The 18,270-nt window shown below is 38.6% G+C and overlaps 1 protein-coding gene across 1 annotated transcript; it reads left to right on the top strand.

The window, feature by feature from the left end:
• Window positions 1–650: 650 nt before the first annotated feature.
• Window positions 651–1,595, top strand: LOC131408117 (olfactory receptor 10A6-like). The gene has a single exon (XM_058544675.1). It carries the CDS (start codon window positions 651–653, stop codon window positions 1,593–1,595), a length of 945 nt encoding a protein of 314 aa, XP_058400658.1.
• Window positions 1,596–18,270: the final 16,675 nt, after the last annotated feature.

Below are 18,270 nucleotides of genomic sequence, written 5' to 3'. Positions count from 1 at the left end.
ATTGACAGATCACCTTAGATAGGTACACCTAAAATGCAACCTCTTTTGTGTGTTTCTGCAGAGTTTTCATATTTAACCAAGTCACATAAAGGCATTTTGAACATGATGAATGTTTTTAATAAACATAAATCAACTGTGCTATAACTTTGAATTATTAGTTAACAAAATCTGTTGTTAACAATATTTTTTTGGGTATCTTTTTCCATTTGTCTACTTTTGAATACTTTATTTTTTGTAGTCTTAAATTTCATATTCATATAAAATTGAGAAAAATAGATGATGGTGATAGCAAAGTCATGGGAATGGAACCTGTGTTACAAAACATTTATGTTTGTTTTAAGGCTATGTTTAATTTTCAAACTACATAATGTTCAAGTTGAAAAGAATTTTGATATGGTTTTTTACTTTTCAGACAAGATTTCTGAGCCAGAATTCTTCACTTTGTCTTTTATATTGGAAAGATTCATTAATCTGAGTAACTGGCCATTCTCCAAAATTGCCAGACTGAATTTCTGTCAGGATGAGTTCATTTTTAGATGTTCTGTCAAGAATATCCGGCGTGAATGCAGATGGCGACTCTCAGCAATTGGACTGTAACTTCATAATTTACATACAATGTCCATAAAAACAACATACGCTCCACTACTGACATGAAAAGGCAAAATCAGAGCTTTGTGATTGAATTCATCCTCTTGGGCTTTTCTAACTCTCCTGAACTCCAAGAGCAGCTCTTTGGGGTTTTCTTGATTATTTACCTGGTGACCCTGATAGGAAATGCCGTCATTATAGTCGTCATCTCCTTGGAACAGAGCCTCCACGTTCCCATGTACCTGTTTCTCCTAAACTTGTCTTTGGTGGATGTGAATATCAGTGCAGTCATCATGCCTGAAATGCTGGTGGTCCTCTCCACTGAGAAAACGTCAATTTCATTTGTGAGCTGTTTTGCACAGATGTATTTTGTTCTTTTTTTTTGTGGGACAGAATGTTTTCTCCTGGGAGCAATGGCTTATGATCGATTTGCTGCAATCTGCCATCCTCTGAGCTACCCAATGATTATGAACAGAGGGGTTTTCATGAGATTAGTTATACTTTCATGGGTCTTAGGTTTCATGTTAGGTACTGTGCAAACATCATGGGTGTCTAGCTTTCCATTTTGTGGCCCCCATGAAATTAATCATATCTCTTGTGAAACTCCAGCAATGCTAGATCTTGTGTGTGCAGACACCTTTTTGTTTGAAATCTATGCATTCACTGGCACCATTTTGATTATCGTGGTTCCTTTCTTGTTGATACTCTTGTCTTATGTTCGGATTCTCTTTGCCATCCTGAAGATGCCATCAACCACTGGGAGGCAAAAGGCCTTTTCCACCTGTGCCTCCCACCTCACGTCTGTTACCCTCTTCTATGGCACAGCCAGTATAACTTATTTACAACCCAAATCTGGCTACTCTCCAGAAACCAAGAAACTGACGTCATTGTCTTACTCACTTCTTATACCTCTGCTGAATCCACTGATCTACAGCTTGCGAAACAGTGAAATGAAAAGAGCTTTGATGAAATTATGGCAAGGAAAAGTGGATTTACACACATTCTGACTGTGTTAGGAAGCCATGTGATATTTGGTTACTGCCCAAATGAACTTTATTTAAATTTAACAAATGGTGATAACAGTTTGCATTTCTTGGTATGAGTATGCTTAACTTTTTGAGTTCTACAAATTTGATAATATATTAGGGGCATCTTTATGTATTCTTGTTTTTATTGTTTTGTCATAGAAGCATAATATTTTCTATTATTAGATATAACACACTTTTTTCAAAAAATTGTTTATTGGAGTTTATACAGGTATTTGTTAGTTTTTTGTCTCTTTAGAGAATGCTAAATAAAGAAGCTAGTTTTATGCATTCAGAAATATTGGTGCTTTAATTTCTGCAGAGGAGGCTTCACAACATGGATTTGATGGGTCAAAGCAACTGTGAGTTTGCAAACTTTCATAAATATTACCAAATTACTTCAAAAAATGATGTTAGCAACTTTAGATTGACTTTGAAAGCCCACTCCGCCCCACTGAGTTAAGCTCCAAGAAGCCAACAAATAAAGAGACGAGCTTTTTACTTTTGGAGTGAAAATCTGTTCCATAAATGAGTTGAAAAGAGCAGCTATTTATTGAGGGCACTACACTATAGAGGTTATAATCCACAACTGGCTTTCATCTGGTTGTTTTAGAATATATTCATCCAGTGTGTGATGTGATTACTTTTGAAGGTCATTTTTCATATTCCTTTTCATTTATAAACCACTGTTTTGGAAATCTGGTCAAATTTCTGTTATAGGGCAAAAGTGCCCCCAACATTTGCCAAACAATGTATGACTGTTTTTTTCTTGTGGGACACAAATACGACTAATTGTGCCTACTTTCTATTATCTTTAAGTCGTATCGATATGTGTATATCTTTCCCAGAATTAATAATTAGACACTTTGCAGCAAATATAACATTTCGTTTTTGCTACCTGTTTTAATATTGCTAGTAGGAAATAGAAAGCGTCCCACTCATTGAATCTACATCAAAGGAGCACCACCCTTCATTTCCGCACCAGGAGAGGAAATAAAGATGTTGGAGTACTTTCTCTGTATGAAACAATCACTGATTTAGTGGGAAAAACTTTTTTTCTTCATATTCATACCTACCCCTGCCAAAAATGAGAGTAGAGGTGCAAATATGATTCGACTTTAGAAAAAACAAAAACAAAAACAAAGAAATTTCATCAGAAGATTGCTGAAAACTTGTGGCTAATATCTGAATGTTATACAGTACTGTTTTCAGTTAGACATTGAAAAAGCATCAGCAAAATCTTTGATTGAATGCCACCGTCCTTTGATATTCTGAAATTTCCTTCTCATAGCTCTTAACAGAACCAACTAAGTAAGGCTCATCTAAAACAAACAAGCAAACAAAGGAAGCTCAATACAAAGTTTCCTTTTAATCATTCTTTAGTTCATTTGTTCATTTATTGATTATATAAGCCAATTTTTCTTTTTTTAATGTCTTTATTTTTGTTTTTTTCCTTGGCTTTTTTGAGATATAATTGACAAATAAAATTGTATATGTTTAAAGTGTACAACATAATGATTTGATATACGTATACATTGTGAAATTATTACCACAATAGAGTTAATTAACACATCCATTGCCTCACATAGTTACGTTTTTTTTCGGTTGAGAACACTTGAGATCTACTCTCTTAGCAAATTTCCAGTATGCAATACATTATTATTAACTATAGTCACCGTGCTGTACATTAGATCCTCAGAACTTATTCATCTTGTAACTGAAAGTTTGTACCCTTTGATCAACATCTCTCCATTTCCCCCACTGCCCAGCCCCTAGTAACCACCATTCTACTCTCTGTTTCTGTAAGGTAGACTTTTTAAAAAATATATTTATTTATTTATTTATCTATCTAATTATTTATTTTATATTTCACATATAAGTGATACCATACAGTATTTATCTTTCTATGTTTGGCTTATTTCACTTAGGATAATGCCCTCCAAGTTTATCCATGTCGTCACAAATGGCAGGATTTCCTTCTTTTTTGTAGCTGAATAATATTCCATTTTCTTTATCCATTTCTCTGTCAATGGACATGTAGGCTGTTTCCACATCTTGACTATTGTGAATAATGCTGCAATGAAAACGGTAGTGCAGATTAAACCAAGTTTTCTTAAGAAAAATTGTTTAAAAAAATTTCTTAAGAGATCCAAATCTCAATGAAACAGTCCCTGCCCATGAAGGATTTACTGTTTATTAGATGGTCATTAGACTTTGGAGCATCAAGATCACTAAATTTATACCTTTTCCTATTTCATTGTCCTTTGTGATAAATGAAAGTCTAAATGGCAAGAGGTTTGTGGAATTACAATAAGGTCACATTGATTCTAAATGTGTACTTGCATGCAAGTGTGCGTATCTATGTGTATGCTGGGAATTCATAAATTTGTGATGTTATTTGAGGAGATGGAAATGATCACTAGTAAATTTGGCCATAGTTTTAAAGTTTTGTCATTCTGATGAATAGAAGTTGCTACCATGCTTCACACATAATAGCCTAATCATGTAATTTCCTCATACTATTCTCTGTAGGAGTTTAAACAGTCACTGTATCAGATACTTCTAGTTCCCTGGTTTATATCCATTCTCCCATTTTCTTTAGGGACAGAATCTCAATTTTCTTTCTTTTTCTCCTAGCTTTATTGAGATATAATGACATTGTGTAAGTTTAAGGTGTACAACATGTTGATTTGATACTTATATATTGCAATATGATTACCACATTTGTGTTAGCTAACACCTCCATCACATCACATAATTACCATTTTTTTTATGGTGACAACATTTAAGAACTATTCTCTTAGCAACTTTCAAATATATAATACAGTATTGATAACTACAATGACAATGCGGTACCTTAGATCTCCGGAACTTATTCATCTTCAATCTGGAAGTTTGTATCCTTTGATCAACATCTCCCCAATTCTCCTTCCCCACTCCAGCCCCTAGTAACCACCATTTGAGCCTCTGTTTCCGATTTTTTAGATTCCACATATAAGTGGGATCATATAGTATTTGTCTTTCTTTGTCTGACTTATTTAACTTAGCATAATGCCTTCAAGGTCCTTCCATGTTTTCACAAATGGCATGACATCCTTCTTTCTTATGGCTAAATAATATTCCATTCTCTTTCTCTCTCTCTCTCTCTCTCTCTATCTCACATCTTCTCTTGGTTATTGTGAGTAATGCTGCAATAAACATGGGAGTGCAGATATCTCTTCCAAATTCTTTTTTTATTTCCTTTGGATATATACCCAGAAGTGGGATTACTGGTCATGTGATAGTTATTTTTTTAACTTTTTTGGGAACTTCTTTACTGTTTTCCATAGCGGCTGTATCAGTTTATATTCCTACCAACAGTGTACAATGGTTCTCTTTTCTCTACATCCTTGCCAACACTCGTTATCTCTTGTCTTCTTAATGATAACCATAGAGCAGGTATGAGGCGACATCTCATTATGGTTTTGATTTGCGTTTCTCTGATGATTAGTGATGCTGAGCATCATTTCGTGTACCTGTTGGCCATTTGTATGCCTTTGGAAAAATGTCTGTTCATTTCCTCTGGTCATTTTTTAATTGGGTTGTTTGTTTTTTTGTTATTGAGTTGTATGAGTTCTTCATATATTTTGGATATTAACTCATTATCAGATATATGATTTGCAAATATTTTCTCCCGTTCCATAGGTTGCCTTTTCATTTTGTTGATTGTTTCTTTTGCTGTGCAGAAGCTTTTTAGTTTGATGTACTCCCCTTTGTTGATTTTTGCTTTTGTACCTTGTGCTTTTGGTGTCGTATCCAAAAAATAATTGCCAAACCAACGTCAAGGTCTATGTTTTCTTCTAGGAGTTTTATGGTATCAGGTCTTATGTTTAAACCTTTAATCCATTTTGAGTTAATTTTTGTGAGTGATGTAAGATAGGGGTCCAATTTCATTTTTCTGCGTGTGATTATCCAATTTTTCCAACACCATTTATTGAAGAGATTATCCTTTCCCCACTGAGTCTTCTTGGCTCCCTTTTCAAATATTAGTTGACCATGTATGTGGGGGTTTATTTGTGAGCTCTCAATTCTGTTCGATTGGTCTATGTGTAAATTTTTATACCAGCACCATACTGTTTGAATGACTATGGCTTTGGAGTATAGTTTGAAGTCAGGAAGGGTGATGCCTCCAGCTTTGTTCTTTCTCAGAATTGCTCTGGCTATTTGGGTCTTTTGTGGTTCCAAACAAATTTGAAGACTGTTATTTCTATTTCTGTGAAAAATGCCATTAGAATTTTGATAGGGATTGCATTGAATCTATAGATGGCTTTGAGTAGTATTGACATTTTAACAATATTAATTTTTCCAATCCACGATCACGGAATATTTTCCAATTTATTTGTGTCTTATATTTCTTTCATCAGAGTCTTGTAGTTTTCAATGTACAGATCTTTCACCTTGTTGGTTACATTTATTTCTAAGTATTTTATTGTTTTTTATGCTATCATGAACAGGATTATTTTCTTTTTAATTTCTTTTTCATGTATTTCACTGTTAGTGTATAGAAATGCAACTAATTTCTGTATGTTGATTTTATATCCTGCAACTTTACTGAATTTGTTGATTAGGTCTCAGGTTTTTTTTTTTTTTTTGAGTTTCTAGGATTTTCTGTATATAAGATCACATTGTCTGTAAACAAAGACAATTTTACTTCTTCCTTTTCAATTTGGATGACTTTTATTTATTTTTCTTGCTTAATTGCCCTGGCTAGGACCTCCAGTGTTATGTTGAATAGCAGGGGTGAGAGTGGGCACCCTTGACTTGTTCCTGGTCTTAGAGTAAAAGCTTTCAACCTCTTACCTTTGAATATGATGTTAGCTGTGGGCTTGTCATATATGGCCTTTATTATGTTGAGGTACATTCCTTCTATACCCACTTTGTTGAGAGTTTTTGTCGTGAAAGGATGTTGAATTTTGTCAAATGCTTTTTTTCACATCTACTGAGATGATCATATGATTTTTATCTTTCATTTTGTTAATGTGGCATATCATGTTTATTGATTAGTGTGAGCTGAATCATCCTTGCTTCCCAGGGATAAATCCCACTTGATCATGGTGTATAATATTTTTAACATGCTATGGAATTTGTTTTGCTAATATTTTGTTGTGAATTTTAGCATCTATATTCATCAGGGATATGTGAAATAATAGAAAAAAGACATTTTTGTTTCTGCCCCTGGCTCCTGACATAGGGCTCCCGAACCCTTATAATTTTCTGGGTGATAGGAGTGTCTTTTGTTCTAATGAGACAACTCTGGGTGGGCTCCTGGATGGTTCCTGGATGGGGGCTGGTCACCAGAAACAACACATCACGATCAGAAGCTTGGAATTTTCAGCCCCATGCCCCATTCTCTTGAGAAAGCAAAAGGGCTGAAAATGGAGTTAATGATTGATCATGCCTATGTGATCACAGTCCTCAGAAGGAACCAACCCTGCTGACAACTTGATTTTGGACTTCTAGCCTCCAGAACTGTGAGAAATTCTGTTGTTTAAGCCACTCAATGTGTGGTACTTTGTCATGGCAGCCCTAGCAAACTAAAATATGGATATTTTAGAAAAATATTTATCAAGCCTGTTTTTCATTGAAATGTAACACTTGTTCATTAAAGAAAATTTGAAGTCAACCAAAAAATATTTTGGTATCTATAAATGTATATTTAAAAAGTACAATCCAAATTGGAATCTGAAAACAGATTGTGTCTGCAGGAAAGATTCTGTAAAATGAATTTCTTCTATGCAATTATAGGATTATTTTCATAGTGAAGGATAATAATTAGTAATTAAATAATTTGACTCAAGCTTTGTACAGATTCCATCATGAACATTAAAACACTTTACTACTTACATTCTTGAAGGTTCATTATTTTAGAGTTTTAAGCAGGTATGGTTTGCTGAAGTTCCATTTCCCCTAAAGGTTCTTACTGAGTTGGGAGCTGGGTCAGTTCAAGCTCTCATAGTCCTGTTGGAGAGTCTAAAACATTTTTTATAAACCTAACATCACTATTCTCAAGTTTATAGTTTTAATGGCTGACCAGAGTGATTATTTTCAAGAAGAATAAATGGGTGGAATATTTTTAGAAATAATTGCATAGCTGAGAATGTGGTTCTGTTGCCTTTGCATGTATCTGACAACAGATGTCAAATATGCAATTCATTTATTTCTGTAATAGATATTTATCAGATACTACCCTAACATTCAAACAAAAATAGCCACAAATTTTGGGGGGGATTTGTTTCCCCCCTCTCTCAACTCAAATGCTTGCAGCTTATGATTTCTACTTGCCCACCACTGTGGTTGCTTCAAGGGTGGAACAGGATGCAGTCAGAGCCAATGAAATACAAGGGACCGATTTTGTCCCCCTGGAAATTCTAGAAAACCGTGTCTTGTTTTTCTCTGATGGACTCAATTGTTTATCCACCAGAATACAACATGTAGAATGGAGTGAGCACATCATGAGTTAGAATTGATAATTATAAATAAGTGAAGAGACTGAATATACAATGGTTAGACCATACATGACAATAGAACTTTGACCCACAATCTCTACAGTAATCATCCCAGAATAGTTAGGACTTGGTCAATGACTGCCAGTTTCCCTAACTTTGATCACTGCCCCCCTCCAACTCAGCACAACCAGAAAAAGCCAAATATGATCCCCAGACCAATCACATAAGATGCTCACTTCTAGTTAGCCACCTCTAGCCTTCCCATGCCATCAACCTCCCAATAGAACATACTTGAAGTCTTCCCCTTTTTTCACTATAAAGTTTTCCCACTCTCCTGCCTGCCTTTGAACTAAACCTAAGTGAGGGTGGCTAACACTCTTATAACAAACTCGGAATAAATAGTCTCTATTTGTTCTCATTTGGGTAGTCTTGGTTTATTTCCAAAAAACCAAGCCCTGGTTTGTACCTTTGCATCATGTTGCACTTGGAACCATTATCAACCTTGAGTTCTTCATTTATACGATTCATTTACATGATTTTATATTATTTTTGTGTAAGTCAATGTGGGTGAGTTCTCTGCCACTTGCAACTGAAGAATCCTAATTTCTACAATAGATGATATGTTTTTGTTTGTTTTGAGTTTAAAATAAGGTGTTTGCACAATTATAGGCTACTTTTTCTTTATTTTTATTTTTCACCTTTCCCCCCGCTCTAAGGATATGTCCAGGTTTTGATCTCTCTTCACTGATTGTGCATAGAATGTGAGTTTTTTCAATTGGAAAATTCAGATCTTTTTCTATTACGTGAAAAATGAAATGAAAAGACATATTCTTCAAATATGTCTGTCATTACTGTTTTGTTCCAATTATTCTGATATCATGGAATGTCTATAATTATTAAGTTGTAGCTTCATTGCTGTTCTCGAATGACTGAAATAGCTCCCTGTCTTACCACTGCCCCCTCTTTGGGAGAGCCCAAATACATATATGAGTGGGTTTTGCTACCTATATACCCCCTACCTCACCTTTACTGTCTCTTATAGCTGATTGGTTTTTTTCAGTTGTTTTATTGAGGTCTTATTGGTTTATAACATCGTGTAATTTCAGGTGTACATTATTATATATCATGTCCATTTAGCTGTAATTTAGCGGGGAGAGACAAAGGGAACAGCTCACTCCGCCATGATGTCACTCTCTCCCTTATAGCTGACTGATCCAAAAGAGGACACCTGTAGCCATCTGATTCTTGGCAGTTTCCTGGAAAGAATATCCACAAACTCAGCACTAAAGTTCCTTCTCTATTTCCCCCTGTTTTTTGTTCACTAGTAACTCACTGGGCTTAACAGATAAGTTTGTGATCAAACAGGGTGTGCCTGTCTCTATGAAGGGAAGATATCAAGAGTGTCAAGGTAATTCTGTCCTCACTTTCCAGAGGCCATGCTCTCAGTATCTACAATTGCACTTTTATATCTTCTTGAGACCAACAGCTTCTGGAACAGGTCAGAATTAATTAAGTGAAGGCATTTCTTAAGACATTTCTTCACTGAGCTAAAAATTTACAGCTATTTCCCAACTCAAGTTGCATATAGTCACAGTATCCCACCTAGTTCACCTTGTGCAATGAGAACAACAGCACAGCATAGCCCAAATGATACAGTGAAGCAATAGAAAAATGACTTCAAGTTAACATCAATGCTCTAACCAAGAGAGCCTTCAACGTTACTCTCAGCTTAAATAAACTTTATACAGTTTTTTTCCCTGACTGGAGGCCCCTGACCTCCCTTTTCCTGGAGCACATTATAAAACTTGTAAGTGCAAATTCTTTCTCTGCCTCCTTTGACACTACCTTCGGCCATAAAGATATGAGAATGTTTCCCTTTCCTTCGGGTAAGGTCAAGTAGCAAACACAGGTGGTTTATGACTCCCCCCACTCCAGCTCTTAAAATCTCTCTAGGCCTTTGTTTCAGCAGAGTTTGGGTTCAGTCTCTCTCTCCTATTGCAATAGTCTTGAATAAAGTCTCTTGTCTGTTTAACTTTGTCCATTTGCAATTCTTACTTTGACAGCTCTTTTAATGTTGATTTCACATAGAATAAGAACTGAAAGAAGGGAAACTACCAAACCCCCATGCAGCTTACTGTTTATATGGCCGTGATTTTACTATTTCATTGTCTTCATTAGTGTAACTTTATTCCAGGAGACTCTTGACTGGGCCCCACGCAGATAACCTAATTGTTCATTACAGTAACTTCCCTAAAGACCTAGTAAGTCTTCAACAGGGAGCATCAACAGACAGTTGATGCCTTGAGACTCTTCCAAACTCTCCTCTCAAAACTGAGACACATCAGACTGAGTGAATAGTCTGGAAGTTGCCAGTCACTCAAGGCCTGATCCCATAAACAGGTACAGTGTCAGTTCCACAGCATTCTGTTGATCAAGTGGGGACAGGGCTCTTTTTATTTATTTATTTTTACTTTATTTCACTTGAGATTTAAGTGAGCTTGTTTATTCTCACAGCTAATTGCTGTTGAAAGTGATGATGAAGTTTTTATTCTGCTTTTGCATAGATCTGAGTACAGATGATGTTGCTCATAGTGCATTCCACCACTAATTTTCCATCTTCCACTTTTCTTGTTGTTTTATTTTCCTTTCCCATCCCATTCCTGGTGTGGAACCAATGCAGCATGTGTAAAGTTGCAGATTCGATTGTTTCTGCCATCAACTGTAGTTTCTTCAAACTCCTCTCCCAGTTTACAAGAAAACTGTATTGTTTTCAAAGTGCTTTTGGTTTTATGGTGAGGCTCTTGTCATCAGCAGAGATGACACAATCTGGTTTGGACATTGCACTCATATTTTACAGAGCCATTCCCACTCCTACTGCCTTCAGGTATTCTTCAAAGTGTACGCGCTCCGCTAGGTGCCTTCTTTCTCCCGGCTGGCAAAACCGGAAAACAGTTAGCAATTGATGATTAGGTAGCTAGTGAGCAAAGTTGTTTTTCTTTCTTGCAATTACTGATTACAGCTTTTAGTTGTTCACCTGTCCATTGTTAACTGTGCTGCTTAGGCAATATGCTATCTGACACCCACCAGGTTCCCACAGGAACGTCTCCCCGGCTCCTGGGTCACCATGGTAATGGGTGTTCGAGCTGTTCTTCAGGAATTAGAACCCCTTGTCCACCTCAGGCAGGTTGAGACCACCAACCTATCAATAAGGCCAGTGCAGATGCCTGATAAGTGACCTTTTGACATCAAAAGGCTAAAACCTCCACCCTCAGATCATGCATGCGCTGCCATTTTGTGAACATGCATCCTATGAAGAGGCATGAAGTTGGACTACACTTTGCAGATCATCAGTTACCTCACCTCTCCTCACCTCCCATCATCTATCTCCACATTTCAGACCACCTTGCCCCCTACCTCATAAATATCCCTGAGTCCTCAATTTTGGGGAGGTGTATTCGAGATCTGTTCTCTCATTTCCTCACTTGGCTGACTTATGATTAAAACTGTCTTTCTGCTGCAATCTCATCGTCTCAGTGTTTGGCTTTCCAGGAGATGGGCAAAAAGGAACCTGGTTTGGTAACACCCCGAATGGTGGCTATGGTGGGCATGGGTGGGCTTTTATGGTGGGCAGAACAGGGTCTGACAGAGCTCTTTTTAAATCATTTAAAATCTTCCTGAGGTTTTAACGAAGGGTTTTACAACCACTCTCTGGATTTGACTTTTGCCCTAAAACCATTTCTTTCTCTTAAAATTGCTTGCTGGGGGAGCCGGCCCAGCGGTGTAGTGGTTAAGTTCGTGTGCTCTGCTTTGGTGGCCTGGGGTTTGCCGGTTCGGATCCTGGGTGCGGACCTACATATCGCTCATGAAGCCATGCTGTGGTGGCATCCCACATACGAAACAGAGGAAGATGGGCACAAATGTTAGCTCAGAGCCAGTCTTCCTCACACACACAAAAAATTGTTTGCTGGGAGACACTGGAAATGAGAAACAGTTTTATTTTTGAATCTAACAAGTCCTGGCTTCTTTATATTTCCTCTAAATCCTGCTGAAAAACTTTACAGTTTGGTCTTTAGTTCATTTTTCTCTTCTGGTATTTAATTATATGCAGCTAAAAGAAACCAGTTAGCACTTCTGATATTCTGCCTGGAAATCTCCTTTGTCAAATTTGACACTTTACTGCTATGTTTTCTATTTTCTACATTGTTCCAAGGGATAGTTTTGCTAACTATTCTGCCACTACACCATTTGGGTGCCCTTTATCCAAAATTCCAATTACATTTTCCTCACCATCTGCAAGCCCTACTCAGCAATCTCCTTAAAATCCCTTCAAGCCTTCATTAGAAATATCCACACGACACTTCCTGATTCTGCCCATTGCTCCCATCCTAGAGCCAATGTCAACTTTTAGTGTTTTATTATGCTTGCATTGATGGTGTGCTATTTGAATTAAGAAATGAAGGATGAGTGTTATCTTATTTGTATAGGGCCAATGTGTGTGTGTGTGTGTGTGTGTGTGTGTGTGTGTGTGTGTTGGGCTGTGACTTTCTAGCAGCTTGTGCAAAGACACAGGTGGGAGGGAGAATGACCAGATTGAGAGGGAAAGAAAGTCATTTAATCTTTATTCCACAACATTTGTTGAATAATTTCTGTGTACCGCTCACCATGCCAGGTGCTGGGAACACAAAGATAAGCAAGACAGTCTAAGGAGAGAGGCAACTATTAAACAAACACACAAGAAAAATACAATTGAAATTGCATTAACCATTACAAAGGAAAAGCACAAGACACCTTGGGATTATAATAGTTAGATAAGATACCTTATCTAACCGTGAGGGGTGGCAGACAGAGGAATGGCACTGGGAAGGACAGGGAAGCCCTTCTTGAGAAAGTGACATTTAAACTGAGCCTTAAAGGCTGATAGGAGTTAGGCAGGCCCAGCTGCAGAGGGTGGAGTGGTCCAGGTGGAAGGAAAGAAGTATTTGAAGATCTGAATGTGAAAGGATTTGATTTCATTCCAGGAAATGGATAAGACTGGAGAGGGAGAGGCAGGAAAGAGATGAAGAGGTGGGCAGAAGCCAGATGGATGCTGGCCCTGATATCAGTTCCCCTATGTTAAACCCAGCACATATGGGGTTAAAACCAAAAGCACTCATCTCCTTTCCCTGCTCCTCTAAGGTACATTCACATGTAGATATTTGTTGTTTTAACCTTTGTCACCCTGAATTCCTCAAAGGAAATGGAAGTAACAAATTGTTAAAGCCCAGGTGGCCTTGTGCTGGGGCTCACCCTGAAGTTTGATCCTTTGAAGTCTTGTTACAGGGAAACTGATATTACAGAAATTATCAAAAAGCTAAAGCTTCCTCAACTCCTTGGCTTCCTGGACCGAAATCCACTATTCATTACCGAGGCAGAACAACCGAGGACACCTACAGCTTCCCTTATCTTGGCCAAATGCAGGCTGGTGGGAGGACACCGAACTGCAAAGCCATGCCCCCTCCCCCCCACCGTCTAAAACCTTGTAAACTTTGTAATCGTTAATTGGCAGCAGTTTCCTTTCTCTCCTCAGGGCCCAGTTTAGGATGGCACGGGAAGATTGATCAATGGAGCCCTGAACCTCCTGTAGTAGATAAAGATAACATCTGACTCAAGGCCAGAATGTCTGCCCTGACCCTTGCACAATTACTCTTCCTGGATGCCTGTGGTCACGACCACTACAGCTTCTCTCCTTTGATCTCGCCTTTAAAAACCCTTGCTTGCAACTTTTCGGGGAGTCCGGGGTTACAGCGCGAGCTGCCCATTCTCCTTGCTCAGCACTTTGCAATAAAAATTCCTACTTTCTTCCACTACACCTGGGGTCAGAGATTGGTTTGCTGTGTGATGGGTGAGCAAACTCACTTCAGGTTTGATAACAAGACCAGGGAAAGTCTTGTAGGTACAACAGGAACTCAGAGCTTCACCTACCAGCGACAGGTGGCCAGTGAGGTGTGACATGGACATATTTGTACTTTAAAAATGTCTTTCTGGCTGCTGAGTAGATAATTGGTGGGGGGGCTCAAGAGTGGAAATAGGTAGGAAGAGGCAATTGCTATAGCTCACGGGAGAGTGATGTCGCTTGGACTAGGAGGGTGGCAGTGGATATGGAGCAGTGTGAATGATTCTCCCCCTATTTCAGAAATCAAGTTGACAGGACTTCGTAATCTATTGAATGTGGGGAGAGGATAGAAGAGAGAGAGGTGTCAAGGATGAACCCATATTTCTGATTGGAGCAGAGAGTAGAAGGAGGTTCCATTTTTTGAGATGTGGAACACTGCGGGGGGAAGACTTTTTGGGGTGAAATCCAGTTTTTGATGAATAAAGTCTGAGATTCCCTAGTGAAATCAAAGTCAAGGAGATAGCTGGGATATGTAGGTCAGGCTCAGAATGAACATCTGAATTAGGGGAACAGAGCTACGGGGAAATGGCTAGAGAGCAATGCTTGATCCAGGGAGGGTCTTCTTAAGATGGAAAGACTGCAGAATGTTCCCTGCAAAGTTCCCTGCAAAGAACCCAAAAGAGAAGGTGAGATACTGATTCAGTGTGGCTCAGGCCGTGTGCTGATGTGTTGCTATCTGAGGAAGAGATAAACACAAATGGATGAAGTGATATATGGATAAAAAGAGAAGAGTAGAGAGCTATGAAGTTACAGGGATTCCAGGGATGAAGGAGCTCATATGAGGAGGCTAGAGGACAGGATACCAGGGACAGAGGAAGTACATCCGGGAGGAAGCCTTCAGGCCGTAAATGAATGAAACCTCCAGGAGCGCAAATTGGAAGATGGACGAAATTCTCACTGCTACCCAGTGGCTCAAGCATGTAATTGCTATAATCTCACGGCTGAAAGTCCAGGGAGCTAAAGTTTTCGTGGTTCACCAATATCATCTGTGATGAACTCACAGCAAGGAATGGAATCAGTCACGTCAGCTCTGGGCACAACGAATTTGGGCAGATGGGAAACAGTGAAAAGTTTCATGTCCTTAATAGTGTAGGTGTATCTCTTTGTTAGGCTTAGGAACAGAAGGGCTGAGGTGCATCCTCTGTTCTTCCCCCTTTTTCCCTTCTCCTTTCTAGTCTTGCTCTCTACTCTTGCCACCATCACCATGACCACCACCACCACCATCACCATCATCACCATCACCACCATATCATCACCATCACCATAATCATCATCTCACACCCCACACATTATACATTCACAATAATGGATTACATCTGTTATCTCACTTGAGTATCCATTCATAAATTCAAAACCATTTATAGGGTACCAATATGTGCCAGTTGCTGTGCTAGGTATTAGGCACAAAGATCAAGCACAGTCCCTCATTTCTAGGAGCCTGCAGTTGAATACTGAAGCAGATAAATAAACTCTTACGACACTGTGTGGTGAGTGTTATAATTGTGGTTAACACTTGTGCCATGAGACTTCACTGGGTAAGTCTCTTAAGACTAGGAGTCAGGGAAGTCTTCCTGGAGGAAGTGATTGTGCTCACAGTTTATAAGACTAGTAAGAGTTAATTACGTGACAAAACCAAGAAAAAGTACTCTACATCTAGTGTCTGAAAAGCATGATGGATTTTAAGATCTCAAGTAGAAATGTGTGACAGCTGCATAGAGTACTCGGGGAGGGGTGGGAAATGAGGCCAGACCGTGAATGACTCATAGGAGTCAAACTCAAAGGAGTTTGAACTCAGTTTTAAAAGGTATGGGGGAGTCATTGAAGGATGTTGAACAGGGGAGAAACAACCAAATCTGCATTTTAAAAAGAGCTATTATTTATTGGACTCTTACTACACACCCAGCTAAGCCTCTTACACGGATGAGCTCATTTTATTCTTTACAACAATACCATTTAACAGAGGAGCTGAGAGATACTAAATAATTTGTCCAAGTATTCAAAGTTATTTTATGTTTGGATGGGATTAGAACACAGGTTTCTTGGATTTCAGAGTTCACGCTCTTGGCCTCAACGCTTTCTTTACTGTGTCTCACATGATAGAAGCACAGGAACTGGAAATGCTCTCAAGTCAGGCTTACATGCCCCAGGCGTTTCTCCAGTGGCCGTGCACTGAACGGTTGTCTCCAATGTACACCCCAGGCTGGAGCACCCTCCTGCAGGCGGCCACATTGGGCAGAACTGTATGCCTGGAATAGGTCATAAGCAGAGACTGTGGGCAGAATTGTCCACAATACTGGCTGTTCTTGCTGGAGAGAGACACCTCCTGAGATCATAGTGTCTTTGTGCAGCTTTTCTGGGAGCAAAAGGATGCCATCAACATGAGCGATTTGGGCATAAGACACAGTTGCTTTGAAGAAGTAAAAAAAAGGCAATTCTTTTTAGAAAGTTCATGCTTCCCTTATACTTTGACTTCTCAGACAGGCCTTCAGAGGGGAAAACCAGGCGTTCACTGCACATGAAAATTCTTTCAATTTTTGTTATTACTGTTTCCAAGCATTATGTGTTTTTTCCCTAACATTGTAGCCTTTGCTAATAAACTCTGTGGACTTGTGATATTTGGCAATTTACAGAATATCAAGTCACCATTTCAAAATAAAATTATATCAAACCTGTTTTTGGTGTGAGGGTTTCTAGATGGGCTATTTGTCTGTCTTTTCTGATTATCACCCAGCAAGTGGAACAGACCATCCCAGATGGCATTGTAAGGATGTCCCAGCAGGAGGCCAGAACTCCTTACAGGTTGGGATGGCCTCAAGCAGTGGAAATACCAAGAATAGGACACTGACACTTCCATCTTCATAACTGCCAACTTTTCTCTATTGCTTTGCCTTATGCTTCATTCAGAAATAAAACTATTCAATGGTCGTCTTTTATTGCAGTTTTATTTACAGTAGTGGTTCTCAAAGTTGGTTTAGGGACTCCTGGGAGACCCTGAGGTCCTTCTAGGGGTTCTGTGAAGTCAAAATTATTTTCATAATAATATAAAAATACTATTTGCCTTTTATCTCTCCTTCTCTCAGAAATGTACAGTAGAGTTTTTCATAAGCTATATGACGCAATACATCACAACAGATTGAATGCAGAGGCAGATATGAGAATTCAGCTGTGTTCTATTAAGTCAGACATTAAAGAGATTTACAAAAATGTAAAACAGTGCCACTCTTCTAAATGTTTTTTGAAAGTATAATTATTTTCCATCAAAATATTTTATTTCTATTAACAAGCAATGAGTTATTATTGTTATTTTAAAATGAGCTAATAAATAAATACTCTTAAACTGTCAGTTTTAATTTCTCATATGGTAACTATCAATTACTATAATCTGTATAAACAAAAGCTCTTTGAGATTCTCTATAAATTGTCAGAGTGTAAAGGGGTCCTGAGACTAAAACGTTTGAGAATGGTGGTTTAGAGAATTCACTGTAGGCAATTTCTCAATGCTTTTAAGGGCAAGATGTATGTCTTGATTTACTCAGCATCCCGCTCCTGCTAAAAGAAAACAAGAGCAACAGAAATACATGTGTTTACAGGTCCCTGGTCTCCTGGTGTCAAACACGCCTCTCTGTACAGCTGATCTGTTTCCTTGGTAACTAAACTGTAGCCACCACCCGTGGCCTATTAACAACCTCCCCTGGCTGGCTGGATTCCACAGGGCGCTGACTGTCTGGGAATAATTAGGAACTCGGTAAGGAAGTTTCCTCAGGCAGGAAATTGGTTCCTCTGGAACTTGTTAAACGTTACCTCCACAACCAAGATCATGAAAACGTTTACTGAAATTAGTACTAGCGTTCAGGTCCTCTGGGGGCACTCACCAAGGGTGAATAGTGTCAGGATTCAGGGACTATGCGTTTATTTTTAAAAGTTTAGGTGTCAGTTTTAAACTGTGATGAGGGAGCAATTATAAAAAGACTTCTGAGTTTCTAACGCAGCCACACTTTCCAGCGTCTCTCTGGGGTTAAGCATTGGCCTAGAGCAGGGATGGGAGATATAATTAAAGTTTACTTTAAATCCAGATGTTCCCCTTCATTGAACTCCTTTTGCCACCACAGACTTCAGTTAGAGTAACAAAGGCTTGTCAAACTGGGAGAAGTTGACCAAACTTCAGATAGTCTCAGTCAATCGTGAATTTCTGACAACTTGATCAGTCTCAACTCTGTGTAAAAACAGTAGAGTTTTCCCC

The sequence above is a fragment of the Diceros bicornis genome, chromosome 7, assembly GCF_020826845.1.
Source record: "Diceros bicornis minor isolate mBicDic1 chromosome 7, mDicBic1.mat.cur, whole genome shotgun sequence".
Classification (NCBI taxonomy): Eukaryota; Metazoa; Chordata; class Mammalia; order Perissodactyla; family Rhinocerotidae; genus Diceros; species Diceros bicornis.
The sequence above is the reverse complement of the archived record's forward strand: the minus strand, read 5'-3'. Positions and strand labels throughout refer to the sequence as shown.

Bases quoted from the DNA above. Each gene is read 5' to 3' on its own strand.
- LOC131408117 (XM_058544675.1), top strand. From the start codon at position 651: ATGAAAAGGCAAAATCAGAGCTTTGTGATTGAATTCATCCTCTTGGGC.